This window comes from Haliotis rufescens, unplaced genomic scaffold, assembly GCF_023055435.1.
Source record: "Haliotis rufescens isolate VD_foot unplaced genomic scaffold, xgHalRufe1.0.p SCAF_85, whole genome shotgun sequence".
NCBI classification, from domain to species: Eukaryota; Metazoa; Mollusca; class Gastropoda; order Lepetellida; family Haliotidae; genus Haliotis; species Haliotis rufescens.
In genome coordinates this window covers 884,236-909,189 of record NW_025964378.1, presented here as the reverse complement: position 1 = coordinate 909,189, position 24,954 = coordinate 884,236, and the positions used below count along the sequence as shown (strand labels likewise).

General features: G+C 40.2%; 1 protein-coding gene across 3 annotated transcripts in view; it reads right to left on the bottom strand.

Moving 5' to 3' along the window:
- Nucleotides 1–24,954, bottom strand: part of LOC124146914 — a 160,414-nt gene that overhangs the window by 11,048 nt on the left and 124,412 nt on the right. For 2 of the 3 annotated variants that reach the window (XM_046517472.2, XM_046517474.2), the window contains 2 exons: nt 16,177–16,230; nt 516–669 (listed from right to left, as the gene is read on the bottom strand). In XM_046517472.2, the coding sequence (XP_046373428.1) occupies nt 516–669; nt 16,177–16,230 (208 nt within the window). The remainder of the gene's footprint in view (nt 1–515; nt 670–16,176; nt 16,231–24,954) is intronic. The other variant, XM_046517473.2, reaches the window with a different exon arrangement.

Below are 24,954 nucleotides of genomic sequence, written 5' to 3'. Positions count from 1 at the left end.
CTGTTGACAAATCGTAATTTAATCTCTACTTTCTCTTGACAACTTGTTCTGTAATCTCAACTTTCTGTTGACAAATCGTAATTTAATCTCTACTTTCTGTTGACAAATCGTAATTTAATCTCTACTTTCTGTTGACAAATCGTAATTTAATCTCTACTTACTGATGACAACTCGTTCTGAAATCTCTCTACTTTCAGTTGACAAATCGTATTTTAATCTCTACTTTCTGTTGACAAATCGTAATTTAATCTCTACTTTCTGTTGACAAATCGTAATTTAATCTCTACTTTCGGTTGACAAATCGTAATTTAATCTCCAGATTCTGTTGTCAAATCGTAATTTAATCTCTACTTTCTCTTGACAACTCGTTCTGTAATCTCTTCTTTCAGGTGACAAATCGTAATTAAATCTCTACTTTCTCTTGACAAATCGTTATTAAATCTCTACTTTCTGTTGACAAATCGTAATTTTATCTCTGCTTACTGTTGACAAATCGTAATTTAATCTCTACTCACTGTTGACAACTCGTATAACCCTCCATGGCAGGAGGAAGGCCAGGATGAAGACGAAGTCCTGGATCTTGTAGTTGGGGAGGCGATTGAGGAACACCAGATCCACGACAAAAGACACGATGACGATAAAGGCATCAAACACCTGAAACATACAACCCTAAATCTTCAGATGCTAAATCATGACACATCCAGTACTTCAGATGCTCACGTGTAAAGTCAAAAGGGTTAATGCTGACAAATCCATTACTTCAGATGCACACCTGAATTTTTATAGGGTTTATCATCGCATATCCTTTAGTTCAGACACACACGGGTAAAGTCAATGGGACAATTACAGATTCAATATACGCAATCATCACACAACTGGTTCAGTTACACAATTACAGATTCAAGATGATCAATCATGATTCAACCGGTACTTAAGATACACAAGTACAGATTCAAAATGTTAAATAATGACAGAGCTGATACTTAAGATACACAATTACAGATTCAAGATGATCAATCATCACACAACTGGTACTTTAGATACACACGTACAGATTCAAGATGATCAACCATGACACAACTGGTACTTCAGATGCACACGTACAGATTCAAGATGGTCAATCATGACCCAACTGGTACTTCAGATACACAAGTACAGATTCAAGATGATCAATCATGACCCAACTGGTACTTAAGATACACAAGTACAGATTCAAGATGATCAATCATGACACAACTGGTACTTAAGATACACAAGTACAGATTCAATATTATCAATCATGACCCAACTCGTACTTAAGATACACAAGAACAGATTCAAGATGATCAACCATGACACAACTGGTACTTAAGATACACAATTACAGATTCAAGATGATCAACCATGACCCAACTGATACTTCAGATACACAATAACAGATTCAAGATTATCAATCATGACCCAACTGGTACTTAAGATACACAAGAACAGATTCAAGATGATCAATCATGACCCAACTGGTACTTAAGATACACAATTACAGATTCAAGATGATCAACCATGACCCAACTGATACTTCAGATACACAATAACAGATTCAAGATGATCAATCATCACCCAACTGGTACTTCAGATACACAAGTACAGATTCAAGATTATCAATCATGACCCAACTGGTACTTAAGATACACAAGTACAGATTCAAGATGATCAATCATGACACAACTGGTACTTAAGATACACAATTACAGATTCAAGATGATCAACCATGACCCAACTGGTACTTAAGATACACAAGTACAGATTCAAGATGATCAATCATGACACAACTGGTACTTAAGATACACAAGTACAGATTCAAGATTATCAATCATGACCCAACTGGTACTTAAGATACACAAGTACAGATTCAAGATGATCAATCATGACACAACTGGTACTTAAGATACACAATTACAGATTCAAGATGATCAACCATGACCCAACTGATACTTCAGATACACAATAACAGATTCAAGATGATCAATCATCACACAACTGGTACTTCAGATACACAAGTACAGATTCAAGATCATCAATCATGACCCAACTGATACTAAGGATTCAAAGGTACTGATGGGGACTGGTCAGGAAAAAAATGCTACATGCAACTTGGTGGGGGCACGACAATATATTACATAAAATTGTTTTTTACCTTTGTAAAATTATGATACAGTCCTTAGACCAACCCCCCACAACCCACCCCCCACCCCCCATAATAAATTACCAGTCCCTTATACACGGAAATGTGTGCAGTGTTTACATAAATTGTTATTTGGAAATTAACAGGAATGAAATGTTCTTACGTATAGTCGATTCTTTAATCAAGCACAAATTCATACGTAAGCAATAAAGTTAACGAACGCCATAAGAATACGATGACATCAGATATAAGATTAAGACGAACAACTTTTTGAGATAAATCTAACACAAAATGTTACACGACACAAGGCAATTGCCTGCCACACAGTTTTGTTCTGAAACTTGTATTACATCTGTATAAACTGCAATCTAAACAGAAACGGTTTCCTTGGAACGTGCATTCAATATTTGTAATGGAAAAGGAAACAGTTTTTACCAACATTTTATATTAAAGTTATTGCCGTTTCAACAGTTTCCTCACACCACACCTATATATGAGTGAAAAGTTGGTCTTCAATCAAATACCATACTGTTTTATGGTCTACAAAACATATTTACAAACGACTTGGCCGGTGGAGCGTCTCGCCATTTTCGAGAATCAACGTGCCGTTACAGACTTCGGAAATTCACTCGTTTATCATAAGATCCATAAGAAGAACTCGACAAAAAGTACACATGAAAAATGAAAAAAAACACTCTTTGACAACCTGTAGCGTGTATACCGAACGGGCTATGCCGCTTGAAGGCAGGATGATAAAATGGATATTCTACCCCGAACAAATAAAAGTCAATCAATACATATCTGTCACTGGATTTAATGGATTAAAAATCGTGACTATTTAGTTATTGGTCCTCCGATTGATGTTTTTGCGGGTATTTGAGATGACTTTGACAAATATATCCTCATCTTTATTGATTACTAGGGGATTTATTAGAAACAAATAACTCAAGTATTCACACATTTGATTACCCGTCTCAGTGGTGTAGTGGATAGAACGTCTGCCCATAGAGCGGAAGGTACTAGGTTCGATCCCAAAAGACCTAAAAGGATGGGGCTTGTTGTTACCCTGCCTGGCGTAGGGTATCCATGTTTAACTGCGGAATGGTGTCTCAGTGAGTTAGCACTATAAAACCGGCATTAGTCCGTACTAGTATAAACAGACACACACACGTCGCAATATCAGTCTAGTAATCTCGAACGCCACGTTAAAACGTCATATTTTCATGTTCGGTTTAATGTTGGTGTATTTAAATTGGTCTAAAGTTGCATCAAGGTTTTCTGACGGTATATTTAAAAAAAAATCAGATTCTTTCTGGTCATAATTCTTTCCAAATAAAAAATGTACAGAAGGTGATGTGAAAGGTTTGAGGTGTGGCAGGGTTTACTTACGTGGGGTGGGGTGTGGGGTGGGGGGTGGTGGTTTAATTTTGTGTACGTTCCACGGAAACCAATTGTGTTATTGTACAGGCCAAACAATCAATAACGTATTGAAACAAGGCTGAGAAAGTATTGCCAAGCCTATGGTTTATGTGATTAAACGATATCGTTAAGTATTAGCCAGACTCCTTTCAACATGCAGCCTTGAAAAGTAAGGTCTTATTCAACTTAGTTTCATTCTTTGAACAACGTGGATGTTCAGTGGCCCAGCTGGTCTGCCATACAAAATTAAACACTTTGCTCTAAAAAGTGCAAATTCAATTTCCCAGAATTGGTACCCAGAGATGTTTTCATCGGTTTGCCGAGTTCTTTTAACAGAGGTGGGATTCCAATGAAGTTTGGACTAACTCTTCCGATCTAAATGTGGAGTTTATTTCTAACCATGCGCGTTAGAACTGCGATTACCTTTCGTGCCTGTATGCACGTGGTGAAAGAGCGTGCACGCTCATTTCCAGCACAGCACTTAATGTAATGACTACATGTGTTGTGTGAAACACTGCCTACTTCAGTGAAACATCCCATGTCCGTCATTGAATAAACTTTAGCTTCCCAGTAATCAACGATGTTCAAGCACAATCATTTTTCTCAATAAAAAATAAGATAAATAGCATTACTGATTAATGAAAGTGCTTTTGGTTCAACGAGATTTAGAAATTTAAGTGCATCTTGGTGTCGATGCAAACTTGGAATATGCCTTATCATAGCATCACGATTTTCGTCAGGTTTAAGGAAAAACCTTTTTTTTTGACTGGTCCGCATATTTTATCATTACATGTAAAGAATTAGATTTTTTTAAACATATGTTTTTTCCTTTCCATCTCAAGTTTAAAAAAAAATTCAGATGCGCCTTTGTTGTGAATACAAAGCGGGGTTGAAAACTTTGAACAATGAATAAGGATATGCAGTAGGGTGTTGTTGTTGTTGTTGTTGTTGTTGTTGTTGTTGTTTCACGCCGCACTCAGCAATATTTCAGCTATATGATGGCGGTCTGTAAATAATCGAGTCTGGATCAGACAAACTAGTGATTGTCATCATGGGCTTTAACGTCGCGTTCAAGATTATTTAACTTATACAGTAACGTGTGAGTCTGCTTGTACTTGTCCGGTTGGTTGGTTGTTTAACGCCGCACTATTCCAATATTCCAGCCATATGACGGCGGTCTGTAAATGATCGAGTCTGGACCAGACAATCCAGTTATTAATGTAATGAGCATCGATCCACGCAATTGGGATCGATGACATGCTTCAACCAAGTCAGCGAGCTTGACCACCCGATCGCGTAAGTCGCCTCTTACGACAAGCATAGTCGCCTTTTACGGGAAGCATGGGTCGCTGAAGACCTATTCTACCCGGATCTTCACGGGTCTGTACTCGTCCGGACTAATGCCGGTTTTAGGTCGCTGGGTCACCGAGATACCATGTCGCAATTTAACATGGATACAAACAAGTACCATCTTTCAGGGTCTTTTGGGATCGAACCACCGATCTTTCGCTCTCCGGGTGGGTGCTCTATCAACTACACCACGAAGGCGGTCAGTGAAACCTCGTTAATTCGATATATAATTGTACCTCGAGTTATCCGTTGTTCGATAAACGTACTGCTATAAGATTGTTTGGAGGGATACTGTCAGACCATTAAAGTAACATCGTCTTAAATGATATATCGAGTGTATAACCTGTGCTGGTGCGCTGAAAAATTGCTTCTATAATAAATAAATAAATAAATAAATAAATAAATAAATAATTAATTAATTAATTAATTAATTAATTAATTAATTAATTAATTAATTAATTAATTAATTAATTAATTAATTAAATAAATAAATAAATAAATAAATAAATAAATAAATAAATAAATAAAGATAGATAGATAGATAGATAGATAGATGCCCTCGATTGTCATTCTCAGCTCCCTGGGGAGTATACAATCCAAGCTGCCCGTGAGGCGCTAGAAGGTTATACACTTATCAAAGCACACACAAGTAAGGCAAGGCAAGTAAGTCTCAAAAGTTCCAATAAATTGGTCTAATATTTGTAAGAGCTTTACAATTAGCTCGAAGACCAGCAGCTTATTATGTTATTATGTTATTGTGCTAATATAATGTCACTAAAACAGCAAAATATGTTTTAGTTTGTTTTTGTATTCTGTTCATACATTATCATTCCAGATTAATTTGTTTTGTATTAATGCACTGACCCAAAAAGAGCCTGATGACATAGACTCAGTTTCAAATGCCGGCGAGGCTTCGTTTTGATCATTTACACATTATCGATGCCGTAGACAGTTTTGTTGCTATTCATTAGGAATTCATGCATCTTGCTGTCCTTGACATTTAGTGAAAACGTTAAAACTTCATAAGAAAAGCAGTTTTAATGATTTATGAAATGTACACATATCAGAGTATACGCGTACTTTGCACAACATGTATGACAACGCCCAATCAATACATGTTCGTTTCTCTTCGGCTTTTAAGAGTTTATTTACGATTTATTTTGGGAAGTCGATTTCACACACACAACCTCATATCTATCACCTACCCCGCATCCCCCGGTCTGTCTCTGACCCTCTCTCTCTATCCCCCCTCTCCCTCTCTTGCACCCCTCCCTCCCTCTCTCTATCTCTCCTCCTCCGCTTACCTCTCTCTTCTCCACTGTCCCCCCTCTCCCCCTCTCTCTCACACATCCCCTACCTCGCTCACTGTCTCTATCTCTCCCCTCCGTTTTCCTCTTTCTTCTCCCCTTGCCCTCACTGTCTTCTCTTCCTCCCTCACACTCCCCCTCTCTCCTCATCCCTCTTTCTCACGCCTTCCTCTCACACACTGTCTCTCCTCATCCCTCTTTCTCACGCCTTCCTCTCACACACTGTCTCTCTTCATCCCTCTTTCTCACGCCTTCCTCTCACACACTGTCTCTCCTCCTCCCCTCTTTCTCCTTCTATCTCTCCCTCTCTCTCTCTCTCTCTCACACACACACACACACACACACACACACACACACACACACACACACACACACACACACACACACACACACACACACACACACACACACACTTCAACCGGATGCACCCAACGAAAATGATCACAGGTGTCTGAATGCCATCCAATGCTACTTGAGGCGCTGGAGAGATCTACAAGATATTTTACTAATTACACATCAAAGAGCTATGATTTTTGTTGAAAAGAAAAACAACAGATGAAATAATTTGACTTTGTAAGCCTGATTTAGCACTTGTGTGGAATTGCCAAAATATTGATGGAATCGTTCGTCTTATCGCATGACGTCATACTGCAGGGAATTCTGGCTTGTCTTGTTGTTGTCGGTGCCAGACTGCTGTAATTAACTACTAGGTTCATCTTGTAGGCAGTGACCCTTGTGTAGCTCGCTCAAGCAAGACTCCAAACCGGAAATATTTTTCTAAAGTGAGTTTGCTTAACGCCGCTGAAACAATATTTCAGTTATATCACCGTGTGTCGGCTTAACGTGAAATGAAAGTACAGCCTTGCGAAGGTCGTAGTCACGTTGGTGAAAACCATGACCACGGTTTTGTATTCAAAAATTTGAACCCGTTATGAGCGGATCTTGCATTATTAAGGGACGTAACCCTGCACATTACTAAGGGACGTAACCCTGCACATTACTAAGGGACGTAACCCTGCACATTACTACGGGACGTAACCCTGCACATTACTAAGGGACATAACCCTGCACATTACTAAGGGACATAACCCTGTACATTACTAAGGGACATAACCCTGCACAATACTAAGGGACATAATCCTGCACAGAGAAGTTCGATGTCCGAGACAACTGTGCTATGCGGGTATCCAGGTATGACATTTAAACTCTGAACACGGTCCATGAGGTTCAGTAATACACAATATTGAGTGAGAGATGGTTAAATGTCGCTTTGAACGGTGTCTCATTCATGTGAGTGAGTCACTGATTTTACGCCGCTTTTAGAATATTCTGTTATTAGCGAATGTAGAATTCAAATATATTCACAGACTGATCCCGACAGAGACACACACAATAATAACGTCGAATCAGGGTTCCCGTGATTTTTGTTCAGGTGAACAATTGACTTGCATTTGCATGTGTTTGTGACGGTGCAACCAGTGGGGCAGGTTGAAGTTACCCTATCGCGAAAATCTTGTATCATCTCTATTTGATAGTGATTCATTTACACATGTTTATGGTGTAGTTGGGATCGTACAACGGTCTCTGCTTTCAGCATATATTTCTTATCATTATGTGTCGCTTTTATTCACAATATTCATGTACATGACATCAGCAGTGATAATCATTATCTCAGAAATAAAAATAATAATTTATCATGAAATTAAAGCTAATCCTATAGATACGCGGTTCCAGAGGGCTGTGTGGGCAGTGGGAGAAGGGGGTATTGGGGGTGGGGGTGGGGGGTGGGTGGAGGCAGGTTGATTTAATTGGAAAAAATCCCCATCACGTTGACTCACTAAATCATTTGGTGACATTTAGTCAACAAAAATATCCATTAATCCTCCAACATTTAACCAACAAACACATTATGTCCCTCGCATTTAATGAGAGCTCTCCCTTTTCCAAAACGCATGCACCCGTGTTTTTAAAAAAAAGAAGCTGTATCCTTGCATGGCTGCTGCGGCGACTTTGCACTAGGTGGAGAATGTCAACCTCTTGTAGCATCCACAAGAATCATGAAATAAGCTTCATCCAAGCAGCAGACTGAGCGCTTGAAAGACTAACTGCTAACGGTCTTGTGGCTACCTACTAATACCACGTGATCAACGAGGCTAACCACGATGCCACGAGACCATGCCAATAAACATTTATTCCCCCCGACATATTTTCACGGGGGGGGGGGGGGGGGGGGTTGGTAAACTCCAAGCAAAATTAGCAGGGTCTCATCGTAGGAACAAGCTTTTCTTATGGAGATTTATTCCCAGAATATCCGTTTGCGAAACTCAGTTTGTATTGAAAATGTTGAGAGTAGAAAGAAAAATGATTATTGAGAGGAAAACTGTCTCAAGAAGCACTTTATTCACCTTATGAAAGACAGAAGTAAGAAGGATTGCGAATACCTACTTTGCTCGGTTTAGTCAATATCAGCTGCGGTCGGATTCTGCCCGATTTGATTTCTGTTCGCCAAGCAAAGAGGCAATCTCATATAGCCCGCAGCTATGCTCTTGCATCGTTAATACCATAACAACATTGCGATAACACATTGTCATATATAAAACTGCATAACGCTCGTAAATTGCGGGCGTATTGGTGAATATTAGGGGCAAACTGGGAGCACGCATTGTTGATGAGACAGTTTTATGAAAACATGGTGGCAAATATTCCCTCTGGAGCTTACGTAATGGATAATTGTGGAATATCAATATGAGCTTAATGAGCACGAGTTTCCATTTGTTTATAGGGAATATTTTTACGTCTGTGAAGATTTGCGTCGACAGTAGATATTTGGAGTCTAGAGTACTTAAGTGCAGTGGAGACATTCTATACAGTACTACATACTGTTGGCCCGGCGGGTGGTGTGGGGTGACCATGGTAACGTCTTTGTTTGTTGATCACTATTTAAACCTAACGCTTCGAACGCTACAACTGAATCAGTAGGAATACAATCTGCTGTCCTGAGGCCTGTCTGAAAGAAGTGGTCACAACGGCCCACAAGCACATACAGGCAGCAGGTACTGATTCGTATTGCATAATCTATATATTATTCCATACAAGCCCTGTTTAATTTCTCCTCCCATTATGTTTCTTGTATGTGGATATTGCTATTATCTTACTGTCCCCTCTCTTTTGTATATATGTACACACGGTGTGTTGAGCATTGAGCATGTCCCTGAGTGATGTGGACCTTTGCGCTATACAAACAGCCTACCATCATCATCATCATCATCATCATCATCATCATCATCATCACCACCACCACCACCACCATCATCATCATCATCATCATCATCATTATTATTATTATCTGTTACGGGAGATCGCAGGCTGGTGATGATGGGTGGAAGTTAGACATGTATTTTAACTGTTCAGGAAATCAATAAAAGTTTGGATGGATTCCACATTTTGTGACGTTTTGTTACTGAGTAGAGTTACATTCCTCACTCACTCACTCACTCACTCGAGCCAACCTTGGAATCGAACTAATGATACGCGGATCCTGATTGCTACAGGACATGCGTTAGAAACGAGACCTAATCATGATCGGTTTAACGGGATATGGAATAAAAAACCGAAACACGTTGGGAAATAATGATAATGATAATAATCACTTATAATATTGTCTTGTTTGTTTGTTTGTTGTTTATCTCTATATGTAGTTATAAGAAGGAGGTATGCAATAGTCGAATCTGAATCAATTTTGGTTTGTGTACTTGCCTAAATCTTCGCAAATACAGTATCCTGAATATTTGGCAGACATCGTATTTCTTTCTTTCTCGGGTATGGTTATACGCCGCTTTTAGTAATATTCAAGCTATATCACGGCGAGGGACACTAGTGATTGGCTTCACATATTGAACCCATATGAGGAATCGAACCTGGGCCCTCGGCGTGACGAGCGAACGCTTTAACCACCACCGTAGGGATTCCGGGACAGAAAATTGATCAGGTGGCTACAGTGCGTGACGTATCTGTCAAAATGTTGTTCATGATATCAACCACTATGTTTTCTGGTCATATACATTATTTTCACGATATTGCAGATTGTATCTTAAAGCAAAATTCACTCACGCGACCTCGACAACGTCTGAAGCGTTTTTCGAATGCGAATATGTTTATTTCGAATTACAACTTATTCCAGGCTACAGTAACCTACGGTTATAACGAACTCAAAGGGACCACTAATTTTAATTTGTTATAACCGTAGTTCGTTATAAGCATATGTACAACATATATTCAAGATGGACGGGACCAAGAAACAGTTCGTTACATCCGGAAGTTCGTTATAAGCGTGTTCGTTATAAACGTAGTTTACTGTATTGTGAATAACACCTTTCTTGAACTACGGTTATTTCGAACCCATCCATTTACCGAAATACACGTGTACCTAATCATGTGACTCCTTGTACCATTTGACCGCCTCCGTGGTCTAATGGTAGAGCGTCCGCCCGGATCCCCAGGCGCGTCACACCAAAATACGTTGAAAGATGGTACTTGTTGTTACCCTGTCAGGCGCTCGGCATTAAGGGGTTAAAACAAGGACTGGTAGACTCGGAGTCAGTATACTGTGTCTGAGTGGGGTATTCATGTTAAACTGCGGCATGGTATCTCAGTGTGCTAGCACAATAAATCGGCATCAGTCCGGACTAGTACAAGCAGCCACACACACGTACATACACGTGCATGCACGTCGCTATATAAGTGCAATAAACTTGGACGCGACGTTAAACCCTATTTCACCTCACCTTATACCATTTTAAGCCAAGTAGAAGTAAGTAGGTCACAGCGAGTGTAACGAATACGGGCTCTTGCGTTAACTATTCCCATTAGAATGGAATACCAAAACCAACTTAAACCAAGAGATGTAACAACCCGGTTACTCTGAGTGCATCACTTAAACCACTGGACACATGATTGGCAGGTCACTGTGACCTTAGAAAAAACACCCATTATCCTACTGACAAAGAGAGTATCCAAAACATTCGTTCTGAAAATCACAGAAAATAAACAACTTATTTTTTTCAAAAAGCATTTCACAAATCTTTGAGGTTGCAAGTGTTCTTGAAAGATGACTTTAAGAATAGGGGACTTGTTGATGTGATATAAGTAATTACACTTCCACGTGTCATCACCCAGAGCTTCATCGTCTGTAGGATGCTGATGAGAGTCGATGGGAACAAGATAATGTTATCAGTAATACGTTTTAACCGCGCAGTTAAGCTGATTGCTCGGATTTGGATGGTGTCGTTACTCCATCTCCTATATTTCCCAGTTGTATAGTTGTATACAAACAGCTGTTTCAAAATGTTGTATTAACGAAATCGTTGTATTCAAAGTGCAACAATAGTGAAATAAAACTCCGTCGCAAATTAAAGCAGCTTTTAAACATGTTCTGTCAGGAGATTTTGTGGAACACTCTGCCAGCGAGCACCTAATGGACCATTGTAAAGCACCTTCTGACATGAGAAATGCTATTTATTTCACTGAATTGTAATTCCGTTTATGGACTGTGCTTTTTACATCTAGACCAAGGCCACGTTTCGACAGAAGTAGAATTAATGCCCTACATGATTCATAGCCCTTAATTACGATTGCATTTTCTGTGGAAGGAAGATGTGATGAAATGATAACGGGCTACAGTTAGCGTCAACGAAAGACGGGATGAACTCGACAGTTTGTAGCAGGATCAGGCAAAATTAAAGTGATTTGAAATGTTATATTTTACTGCAACACAATGGAAAATCGATGATGGATGGTTGGAATTTATACCCTCTTATCCGAGGGTTTTGTGATGGGACGATTAAAAAACTGTTTGTGTTATCAGTAAAGTTGTTTGTTGGAGATGTCGTTGGAAATTCGCAATCACATAACAAATGTGGGTGATCCACTCGTCTGAGGCGCTGCAATTCATTGTCTAGATCGAGAGTTGCGTCTCTTGGGCGTGCCAGGAGTTTGTGATTACTGGTTCGAATCACAGTTTCGGACTGGTTGTCTGTTGTTATTTTATTTTTGTTTGTTTTAAGGGGATAGGTTATTGTTTGTTTGGAGTTAAACAACAAACAAACAAATAAATAAACAAATAAACGATAGCCTACCCCCCTAAAAAAATAAATAAAATGACATTAAACAACTAGAACCAATTAAACAAAAACATATAATGTCAAAAACAAACAATTACCCCATTCAACAAACCAAACTAAACAGAACAGACACACAACCTAAAAGATACCCAACCTAAAACAAAATACAAAAGTCTCCGACAAGATCCAATGGCTAGCAAATATATAGTCAGAAAAAAATAACTTACAAACTCAAGAAAAACCCCATCTCATATCAAGGATCCTGAGCATGAAAAGATAAAAACATGGCTTGAATCATCGGACCGTACATGTTAATACGACCAAAATAAACGTTTTCGCCAGCTTCGTGATTGATTGGCTAGTATTTGATAACGAAAGTCAGGTTTTATTTGTGAATACTAGGTTTTTTGTTATTGATTACTGTATTTGGGATGCTTTCAAGACGTGGGAGGAGGTTGATGATGATGATTTAGTTCGGGAAGATCCACGGAGGACATACGCTAAGGTGCTGTCAGTGATCACCTCGTTATAGCACGGGCTGCTCATCGTTCGGATTTCAGCCGTTAGGCTGGTCAGAAGCAGGAACTAATAAGGTGTAATGCCAGGATACGTAGGCTAATTACTGTATGACATATAAAAACTGCCGATTTTCGCGAAATGGGCGATCAAAGCTATTAACTGAGGCCCCGAGCAAACCAGTTGCTGCTGACCTTGGATAGAACGAGGTACAGCGAATTCAATTATCCCGTATATATTTTGTAATTAGATTTACTGATAACTTGACCAATGTTAGATATAACGTTGGTTGGTTGGTTTGTTGTTTAACGCCGCACTCAGCAATAACCCAGCTATATGACGGCGGTCTGTAAATAATCGAGCCCGGACCAGACTATCCAGTGATTAATATCATGAGCATCGATCCACGCAATGGGGATCGATGACATGCATCAACCAAGTCTGCGAGTCTGACCACCCGATCCCGTTAGTCGCTTTTTCGACAAGCATAGTCGCCTTTTATAGCAAGTATGGGTTGCTGAAGACCTATTCTTTTCCGGATTAGATATAACGAAGACGTTCGTTATAAGAGACGTTCGTTATGCAGAGACGTTCGTTGTGTAGAGACGTTCGTAATAGACGATGAAGTCGTTTACCTTTTTATGGAACACCAAGTATCATTACTACTTGAAAGTACATGCAATTCAGACACACATGTTCGTGTGTTAGTCGGGATTTCTTATGATTATGGAAATTGTTTTGTCGCGTACTATCTATTATACAGAGACGCTCATTATAAGACATGTTCGTTTTATAGGGGTGCTTGTTAAACGGATACGTTCGTTATGCAGAGAGGCTCGTATATAGACATGTTGATTATAAAGAGATGTTCGTTATACTGCAACGTTCTTCATACAGCTATGTTCGTTATACAGACATGTTCGTTATGCAGAGATGCTCGTTTAGTTTGAAAATATATTATTTTGATCGAAACAACCAACTTCATTTAAATTGAAAAGGAGCCCAAGTGAGAAGAGAGATTCAGGCCTGAAGCTGTGGAAAATCTAGACTTTCTTTATTTAGGGTAACAGCAGGGCTGGGCGAAATAATATGGTTCAGGGAGTGTGAGACAGGCTAGTCGTTATACAGAGAACATCGTTATAATAACAAACAGTTGGCGAAATTGAACGGAATAAGATGAAAGAGTAAGAAATGACCAGCTGGATGATGAAGCACAGAACTGATGTAAGAGTGAGTGAGTATGGTTTTATGACTCAATATTCCAGAAAAATCTAAACGGGGACACAAGAAATAATCTTAACACATTGTACCCAAGTCTGGATTCGAACCCGGGCCTTTAGCGTGACGAACGAACACTTAAATCTTCAAGCTACCCCACCGTCCTGAAGACGTAGTTTGTTTGTGGTTTGTTGCTTAACGCCGCGCTAAGAAATGTTCCAGCTATATGACGACTTGTAAATAATCAAGTCAGGACCAGACAATCCAGTGATCATGATCATCAATCTACGCATTTGAGATACGATGACATGTATCAACCAAGTCAGCGAGCCAGTTAGTCGCCTCTTACGACAAGCACAGGCGCCTTTTACGGCAAGCATGGGTTGCTGAAGACCTATTCTCTTCCCGGATCTTCACGGGTCCCTAAAGACACAGACCTGATGGAGTTGTTATTAAAAAAACACGTTTCCCTGTCCGACTCATTTGTCTGTGCAATATCTATTGGCAAATAACCATAGAAGCCCCTGGTCAGCAAAGTGGACACGCGGACATTATAACGATGCTTCAGAGGAGAGTAGCCTTACGAGAGACGTTGCCTCAAGATCTGCATCCCAATTCGTCTCCAGCCAGATGCTGTGCTAAGCGCCATGGAATTGATACAGTTCGTCCGTGTAATTAAGGTGTAAGGGGGCCATTAAGCGGTACATCCTAAACACATGCGCATAAGACCTTTAGTAAGGGTGAGTGAGTGAGTTGGGATTAACGACGCTTTGAACAGTATTCAAGTGTGTCAGCTTAAAAGGCAAACGAAATAAACCTATTTTTCTTGTACTTTTTCATCATGAAAATAATTTACCTAGTAGTTTCAGAGGCCAAACAATGCAAATATCACAAGTTTCTCATTTAATTTATTCATGAAATAGGTTCATATTTTTCACTTTAACCGAGAGTTCCATTTCCATAATAATTAAATTTTCGTTGTGTTCATTGAAATTCCTGTATACTGATTAGCTGATACGCGGATTCATACAGTTTGCACATTGGTTTTTCGATTCATACCTCAATGAACCGAAAAAAATACACAGTCAATCCTTAAATAAACACACCATGGCTTATACCCCTTGCGATGTGACGTCATTGGTGCCAATTGATAAAGGAATGACGTCATAAGACTTTATTAGATCCGTTTCACGTGGTGTAGGTACAGGTGTGTGATTCTATCTTCTCAGATGCGCAGCCTATTGTTTTGTTCGGTGCCGCGCTGTTCATAATACAACGCTGAGCACAATAATAACGGCACGACATTTTCACTTATTGTGAGCTGATACTAACTAATTCTAAAATTGCGTTTTGCTTTCAGAAATAAAAAAGAAAGTGATTTTGGCGTGTACACTTCCCCTTTAATGTCGGGTTGATGCAGAACGTTAACCAAGAGAGCGGGTAAGATACTAACAAAACTGGAAACATAATTGGGGCGAGTAGGGATTCAAACCAACTATAACAGTTTCCTGGTGTGCCCAAGGGACGCAACTCTGCAGAGCGACTTACGGCGCCTCAGACGACTTGGCCACCCGTGCCCCCTGCCCTCCCCCTAAAATAACACGTCATCTAAATAGGTCACCGGAAATTCCCTTCCTGCACGCGACACGATTCGGATAAATTTCTAAATAAATGTTCCGATAATCAGAGCCTCGCTGTCGTGACAAGCTTGAATGGGCTGTCGTTGACTGCCTTCAACTGGATCTCTATACATCATAGCAGTTAATTTAGCAGGCTCGAAAAAATTGGTATAACTTGAACCAAAATAGCTGGTCTGCAATTTGGCCTAACTCTTTTATGTTTAATCCTGGGTCGGTAGAATCACACACAGTCACGTGACCATGGCTGACATTTCTGTTACGGTGAAGACAAAAATAGGGAACCATATCAATAAATGTTGTGTGCCAATTGTCTTGTGTGTCTCAGCCGCTGACTTGAGTTTACATAACGACATTGTTGTCAAGGGCCAGCGTGTTCTAAGAATCACATTCTCACTTGCTGTGTTATAAAGGGACTCTACAGGATGGACGCACTGATTAATACTTACTTCTAGTTTACGATGGCAGAACGGCGTGCCGACACATATTGCCTTTAGGAAAGTCTGAAAGGAAACAAGCCATGCATTGATTAAATAGGTAGGTATAATATCAATATAATACAATTATCATCTTAAAATTATCCCCATCATCCAATTTAAAACAGCACTATCATCTTCTCCTCTCATCGTCATCCCCGTTTTTATTACTATCATTATTATTGTAATGCTAATAAAGATCATTATAAAACATTAAAACTATCATCGATAATACTGTTATCGACACAGTAATCATCATCATCATCATCATCATCATCATACCAGCACCATTATCTCCTATCATTGTCATATTCACCTATATCCCTATCCTTATTATTGTAATACTAATAATGTCCACTTTAAAGCAGAAATATTGTCGTCGATAATTCTTTTATTGACACAATCATCATCATCATCATACCAGCACCATTATCTTCTATCATCGTCATATTCACCTATATCCCTATCCTTATTATTGTAATACTAATAATGTCCACTTTAAAGCAGAAATATTGTCGTCGATAATACTTTTATTGAGTGAGTGAGTGAGTGAGTGAGTTTGGTTTTACGCCGCTTTTAGCAATATTCCAGCAAAATCACGGCGGGGGACACCAGAAATGGGCTTCACACATTGTACCCATGTCGGGAATCGAACCCGGGTCTTCGGCGTGACGAGCGAACGCTTTAACCACTAGGCTTCCCGACCGCCCACTTTTATTGACATCATCATCATCATCATCCCAGCACCATTATCTTCTATCATCATCATATTCACCTATATCCCTATCCTTATTATTGTAATACTAATAATGTCCACTTTAAAGCAGAAATATTGTGGTCGATAATACTTTTATTGACACAATCATCATCATCATCATCATCATCATCATCATCATCATCATCATCTTTTCAATTACCATTGTCATCATGTGATATTGTTTTATGCTAATGTGGGAATGTTCTGACACAGTTTTCGGCAAATATCTCGGAGAGTGACCCCAAATATGGATTTCTGTTTTTTACCCACTAGGGAACAACGCAAGTTCATCTACATGACAGACAACCACACAATGCACTGGGGCTACCCAAACAGCCATCCAACAACAGACGTGTCAACACGACGGACGGTGTCCTGATAAGACAGCCCTGCTAATCCACGTGAGAATACCATTTTCGCACCAAGTAAACAACCCTATAATTAGTTTGCTATAATGAAACACGTTGAGTCGGAATTCAATCAATTACTATGCAAGTGGATTTAAGGAAAACTGTGAAACCACCTGGATTCGGACGGAACCGTTCCCAACGAAATTGTCCGCATTAACAAATATACAGTTTAAAGTGCAAGTTTCATGGATACATACAACTTTGCAGATTTGGATAGATCGTCAATACAAATATCGCAGTAAAAACATTGACATCGGCGCGTAAATAAGGTTTATTTGCACTATTGTCCTGTCTATAAATTTCAAATACGGCGGAGGCGGAGCCTTTATATACAGAGGATCCAAATATGGTCTTGTTAGATGAAATTACCTTCAAAACTACACGCTTGGTCGCACAAGCTACCTGCAAAATCATTAGTGACCTATTGGTGTTATTCCGGGACAAGCCGAATAGCGACTCCATTCGTGACCAACTCGTGTTATTCCGGGACAAGCCGAATAGCGACTCGTGCCCCTCTCGCGGCCATTTTTGCGACCGGGTTCCGTCTTAGCGCAAACGGGCATACCTAAAACAATTTTCAACTCGTTGCGTAATTGTTCACATATATTTCACAATATATCATATATATTTCAGATGCAATTTAAAGCACACCTGGACATGCGGAATTCTACATTATACAGTATGATTGAACACATTTAACTGTGTCTTGGGTATATTTTTAGATGCAAGACATATATAAAATAAAAAAATAATTTTTTGAGGGATTCTTTGACGAAGAACTTGAAATCATACGCGCATTCTGATTGGTTTGTCGTATTTTCGCACATAACATTCATCGATAGTGGGGCGAGTCTTCTTTCAGGTTTCGAAAAGGGGCGAGTGGTGACGAATGCTCCAAAATTACACGCTTGATCGTACAAGCCCGCCCCTCCGTTTGCGCTTTGACAGGAAGCCTCCGTTCACGGTCTTAGTCGGCTGCGCACGTCCTCAGCAAAGCTAACGTATTCTTCGCTCTTTTTAACCCTTAGACATTCTCCTTTCCACAATTAACAATGACCATTTGTCAGCTGTACTTTCCTTCGTATGGGTCGGTTTAAAGGGTTAAAACATACCAACTACATTTCAACAACGGAAACGAAAAACGATGTTATTTGCATCAGGATTATGTGAGATATGAATAACCACTGATCGTGATTGTGACAGAATATTTTCCGGGCAAATAAGATATCCATTCATGTTTGAAGGTGGCTAAAAATAAAACAAAGAAGAAATAGTTATTCGACGGTAATATTTTTGAGGCGGACACCTTGGTTACGTTTTGGACCATAAGTTTTCAAGGTTTGGTAACTGTTGTCACCCTTGTTCTGTTTTGATAACGTTTGTAATTTGTTGTTCAAATCCTATTTTCAAGTTCAAATTAAACTAGTGAGCGAGTGAGTTTTGTTTTACGCCGCTTTTAGCAATATTCCAGCAGTATCACGGCGGGGGACACCAAAAATAGGCTTCACACAATGTACCCATGTCGGGAATCGAACCCGGGTCTTCGGCGTGACGAGCGAACGCTTTAACCACTAGGCTACCAGACCGCCCCCATATTGAATTCGCTCGCCCATGTTCATAACGGTTGTTTATATTGACTATAGGCATTCTAGAGTGAGTGAGTGAGTGAGTATGGTTTTGCGCCGCTTTTAGCAATATTCCAGCAATATCACGGCGGGGGACACCAGAAATGGGCTTCACACATTGTACCCATGTCGGGAATCGAACCCGAGTCTTCGGCGTGACGAGCGAACGCTTTAACCACTAGGCTACCAGACCGCCCCCATATTGAATTGGCTCGCGCATGTTCATAACGGTTGTTTATATTGACTATAGGCATTCTAGAGTGAGTGAGTATGGTTTTACGCCGCTTTTAGCAATATTCCAGCAATATCACGGCGGGGGACACCAGAAATGGGCTTCACACATTGTACCCATGTCGGGAATCGAACCCGAGTCTTCGGCGTGACGAGCGAACGCTTAAACCACTAGGCTACCAGACCGCCCCCATATTGAATTCGCTCGCGCATGTTCATAACGGTTGTTTATATTGACTATAGGCATTCTAGAGTGAGTGAGTGAGTGAGTATGGTTTTGCGCCGCTTTTAGCGATATCACGGCGGGGGACACCAGAAATGGGCTTCACACATTGTACCCATGTCGGGAATCGAACCCGAGTCTTCGGCGTGACGAGCGAACGCTTTAACCACCAGGCTACCCGACCGCCCCTGGCATTCTAGAAGTTGGTGAGTAAATAAGTAACGTTCAACTTTATGGACAACAACTTTTGGTTTATTGCATGCGTTTGATGTGGCCGCTTCTGTTGAGGCTGAAATATTCATCATGACAGGTCGCTTGAACAAACCGCTGCGAACAAAGTCATACCAAAATCTCTGATCTAGATCACATATTTGTCACTGACCCAAAACACACAAAAAATGTTTACTAAGGGCCGGAATTAATGTTTGTTTGAGAGGATTATTATTTTTTTTTCAGCTATCCATTGACCAAAAACACATTATTCTTCAGAACATGTCAGTTTTCACAAAGTCCAAAATATATTATTATGTAAAATGTGAAACATAAAACTTCTTTTGCTCGAAAGAATGATTCAGATCTGAAGTGAAATGAATTTTTCCTGTTATGTTTGACTTTGAAAATGTCGTTTCATGGAGAGCGCAAACTAACAGGAAAGATTGTGTGTCATATTTTATTCATAACTCAATTTATTAATATGAATAACAAACAATCTCGTCACTGTTGGTGGTTAATGACACGTTATTCATAGAGCGGACATCGATCGAAGAACACTTTTATTCAATTAAAACAGTCTGTTATATGAAAGGCACAATGTTTTGTAGTTTAATGTTGCGTTTTATCGTCGTCCATTCAACATTCAACAATGCGTGAGGCTTCTTTGTTTGATGGTCAAACATACAATTTGTCAGCGGTGCAGAATTGATAGTTGGTGTGGAAACATAAATAGCCCGATTTGGGCAAAAGACCTGATCATGCGATTCAAATATTAAGCGTAATCTGATCAATATACAATATCATAGTATAGAAATCGAATTTAAGAAAGTGACAAGAGCTCCCGAGGGTTTAATATTCAGTTCCGCATTACACGACAGGACGACTGGTTCAGAGATCTAATTTACATGGCCACACATCGCGCTGGGTAGAGTTGCCTCCCTTAGATGTGACAGAACCAACCCAACCGAACGAGTTCGAACCCAGTTTTAACGAACTATTTGTTTATCGGTGCTCCATGTATCTAATACAACATACAACTCCTACATAGGCTCGAAACAACAATCGTTGGTCTTTACCGTCATCGTAAGAAACCAAAGTTTTCGCGTCTATTTGTTCTGTGAAATTGAGGAAAAACCTTTTTGAGCTTTGTGGTGCTATGAGTTTAGCACTTAATACTCACATCCTCATCATTAGACGTGGTTTGTGTGTTTCCGTATTTCCTCCAATCCCGGATAGGGTCATTAGTTTTTTATAGACTGGTTTTGATTGTATGTGCGCTGCGTGATCTTTATGTCGTGTCGTGTCAGGTTCCCGGTATTCTGATGAATTTATTTTTATCCAAGAGCCAAGAGCCATGTTGGGATAACCCTATTGTTTAAACGGAGAGAGAGAGAGAGAGAGAGAGAGAGAGAGAGAGAGAGAGAGAGAGAGAGAGAGAGAGAGAGAGAGAGATTTTAAACAAGAAATCGTGGAATTTCGATCTCATAACGGAGTTCCACAATGGGATAGTCGATGGATAAAAGGATTCACACGAATGTCTTGGTCTTGTGAGAGGAACAATGTCATTTTCAGAGTTTCTGAGACTGAATGAGTTTGTTTCAGCAAGATTTGAACCCATTTAGTAAAACACAACTAATGACAAAAAACAGATTTGCAGGATTAATGTAAATACCAATTATATCAGTATATGGATTTATCCACAGATGTCGATTTGGAGGAATTGTTATTTGTTGATGGGAGGGCGAGGTGTTTCAGTACAGACGTCTTCGTGCAGTCGTGCCGACAGTTGCGAGAAGAATCTTGAAGCATCTTTTGACTTGGGGGGATTCATCGATTCTTGCGCAACTTGTTTGGATTTGTATTTTGCTCCGCTGATAACAAGGGGAAGTGATCTATGCTGTAGGCGCTAAGATCCGCCGTCGCGAAGGTGTCCACTACACGAAGCTGGCAGTGTAGTAACAGTTTTTTTGTGCGGTGGCTTTTGATGTTGCGCTCCCTCTAACGATTTCTACACCAATGGGCAGTCACTCCGCAAGACTTGTTTTTTTCAATATGACGGGCGTCTGGGTGGTCGGGATTGATTTGGACCGCAACACTGTAAAGCGTGAGCCGCCATTCTTATCAGGTACGGTGTGAGGTGCATTTTCATCTTAATGTTTAAAAAGTTCAAGTATGTATCCAGTACGTGTGCACGTGATTATCTGGTTGTTGTGTTTGCGTCACCGACAGCAAGACTATAGTGCATGAGTGAGTGAGTGAGGGGTTTGCTATTTAGCATTTATCGTGACATTATACATTCCACGTGAACAAAAATGGATTATGAACTTTCAGATATGCTTTGAGTTTTGGCAAATTATTACTAAAAATCACTTTTAATATATCAAACAGCTTACATAATAAACAGAAGGGATATATAGCACTGGAACTGAGCATGCCACAGGAAGCACCAGGAAGCAATAAAAATCCACATTGCCATAAAACGGGTCTTACTTCGCGAAGAGAATCAAATAACGTGGGCCTCTTGATTTATAACATGAAAAGATTTGGAAAATATCTGTTGACGCCGTGTTGTTGGTACATATGCTATGCAAATCCTGCAATCGACCGAAATCTGCACGGCAGCTTACGAACCGGATGTTGATTTCGTCACGCGATTTTGATTGGACTATGCATAGGCTTGTTAGTTCAGCCAAAATATAACTCCATAATACCAGCCTAGTTCGGCAAGGATGGAAACTTGACTTTTATAGTCAGTTAACTCACTTGCCTCGGGTATATGCCCTTTGGTGAAACCCACGAGCACGGGTATGGTGCTGACAAACCTAGAAACATAATCGGGGCGAACCGGGATTCGAACCCACAATCACAGGTTTTTGGTGTGCCCAAAGGACTGTGTGTGCGTGTATTGACTTAGCTCATATGCTGTTTAAATATGCATGATGATTATTTGACAACATACGTGCTGTTTACATTAACGATTCTGTCTTGCCACTATTATAATGTGTACGAAATGATTCAACAGTTATGGTTGGCCATATTATTACTAGACCGCCTCCGTGGTCTAGTGGTAGAGCGTCCGCCCGGAGAGCGGAAGGTACGGGGTTCTATCCCCGGTCGCGTCATACCAAAAGACGTTTAAAGATGGTACTTGTTGTTACCCTGTCTGGCGCTCGGCATTAAGGGGCTAAAACAAGGACTGGTAGGCTCGGAGTCAGTATACTGTGTCTGAGTGGGGTATTCATGTTAAACTGCGGTATGGTATCTCAGTGAGCTAGCACTATAAATCGGCATCAGTCCGGACTAGTACAAGCAGCCACAAACACACACACGTGCATGCACGTCGCTATATAAGTGCAATAATCTGACGTTAAACCCAATTTCAACTCACCTCACCTCACTATATTATTACTGGTAGAACTACGTGTGTTGGGACTTGAATGTATTAAATACTTATCACATTCATTTACTTCACTGAGACACTAACCATGTTACGCCTAATGCAATACGTTCCATAGAACACATCCGTGTCTAGTGAAGAGAGCGTCTGCCCGGAGATCAGAACGTGCGGGGTTCGATCCCTGGCCGATCAAAAGACGTTAAAAGATGATACTTGTTGTTGCCCTGCCTGGTGCTCGGCATTAAGAGGTTAAAACATGGCATGGTCGGCTCAGTATACCTCTGAGTTGGGTATTCATGTTAAACTTGGTATCTCAGTGGGTTATCACTATAAAACCGGCTTTAATGAAGCTGGACTAGTACAAGAAGCCACCCACATGGACGTGCTAGTCCTGCACCATGACCGTCGAATATATTTATTTTATGAAAAAAATAAATCTAGAAACTCATACAAAAGCAAGTCTTGCCAGCTCAAGCTAGATCTATTCCACACTCTGAAATCAGCATAGGGAATTTTATTTTATTTTTAGAGTCAAGAAGGATATTGTGTAAAATAAGATTTCAGAGACTAAATGTTAGTCTAAGAACGTGCATGTACGTCGCTATAGAGGCGCAATAACCTTGAACACGACGCTAAACGCCATTTCACCTTTCCTCACCCAACGCTCCCAAAGATTAAGTATTAGGAAATCCCGAAAAGTAAGATATCCTTCGTTTCAAGATTCCCTTCACTCTTATATACCACAGATTCCTCTCCAGGCCGTTCTTCTGTCTGGAATTGACCGTTTCACGCCACGTTGTTAATGGCTAAATAATGACCTTCTTCAGAAAGGTCACGTACAATTCGATGTGTCAACCATTAGTCTAAATTAGGTTAGGCCGTCACGTAATAATGACTGTCTATATCTCAGTGCGTATTTGCCTGGTTAAGGGGCAAGTATGGCCACGTGTCAAGGTTATGGCCAAATTGATCTGTTCAATAGTTGGTTAGGCTATTTCTTCTGAAGTAAGAAAGCTATTTGTTAAATTGTCATGTGTTTCTTCGAAACCATGATTAATTGGGTGTTTATTGGGCCTTGTCCTGAACTATTGAACAAGATGGATGATGAATACGAGGAGATGGTGCTGGGCAGTGGGACGACGATGTTGGATCGATGTGGGAGTTGGATGCAGTGCATGCATATGCTGATATAAAGACCATATAATACAAAACGCCAACGCCAGAAAATAACTCAATCTTGATTATGCGCCGAAACAGATCCATTGGCGGTGAAAATTACATGAATGGATTATTGGAGATCAGCGATGACACCAGGTGTTCGCGAAAGGGTAAGCATGTCCTGCCCTACCAGTAGCACCTAATCACCACACAATTTGCAAGCGTTTGTTGTCTGACGCTGCGCAGCGGTACTCCTGCCGTGCGACGCTGGTCTGTAAACAAACCAGATAAGGCAGGTTTAATGTCTCTGCCTAACCTTTCTTTTGCAGTTGACTCGTATTTAACTCGGGAACCCAGTCCACCAACAGACGCATCGACACATTTCACAAGTAAACGGTATCGGGTGGTCAGGCTCGCTGAACTTGGTTGATGCATATGATCGTATCCCAATTGCGTAGATCGATGCTCATGATGTCAATCACTGGATTGTCTGGTCAAGACTAAATTATATACAGACCGTCGTCATATGGCTGTAGTATTGCTGTGTGCGGCGTTGAACAACAAGCAAACAAACAAACAAACAAACAAACAAACAATTTTATACGTCAACGCAAGAGACAACCGTCAAAATCAATAACTCAAGAATGAACACCACAGTGCAAACTACTCAAACATGACGTCATCATATTATCCCGGTCGACGAATCATGCTACGTTCAAATTGTGGTATTAACAAAC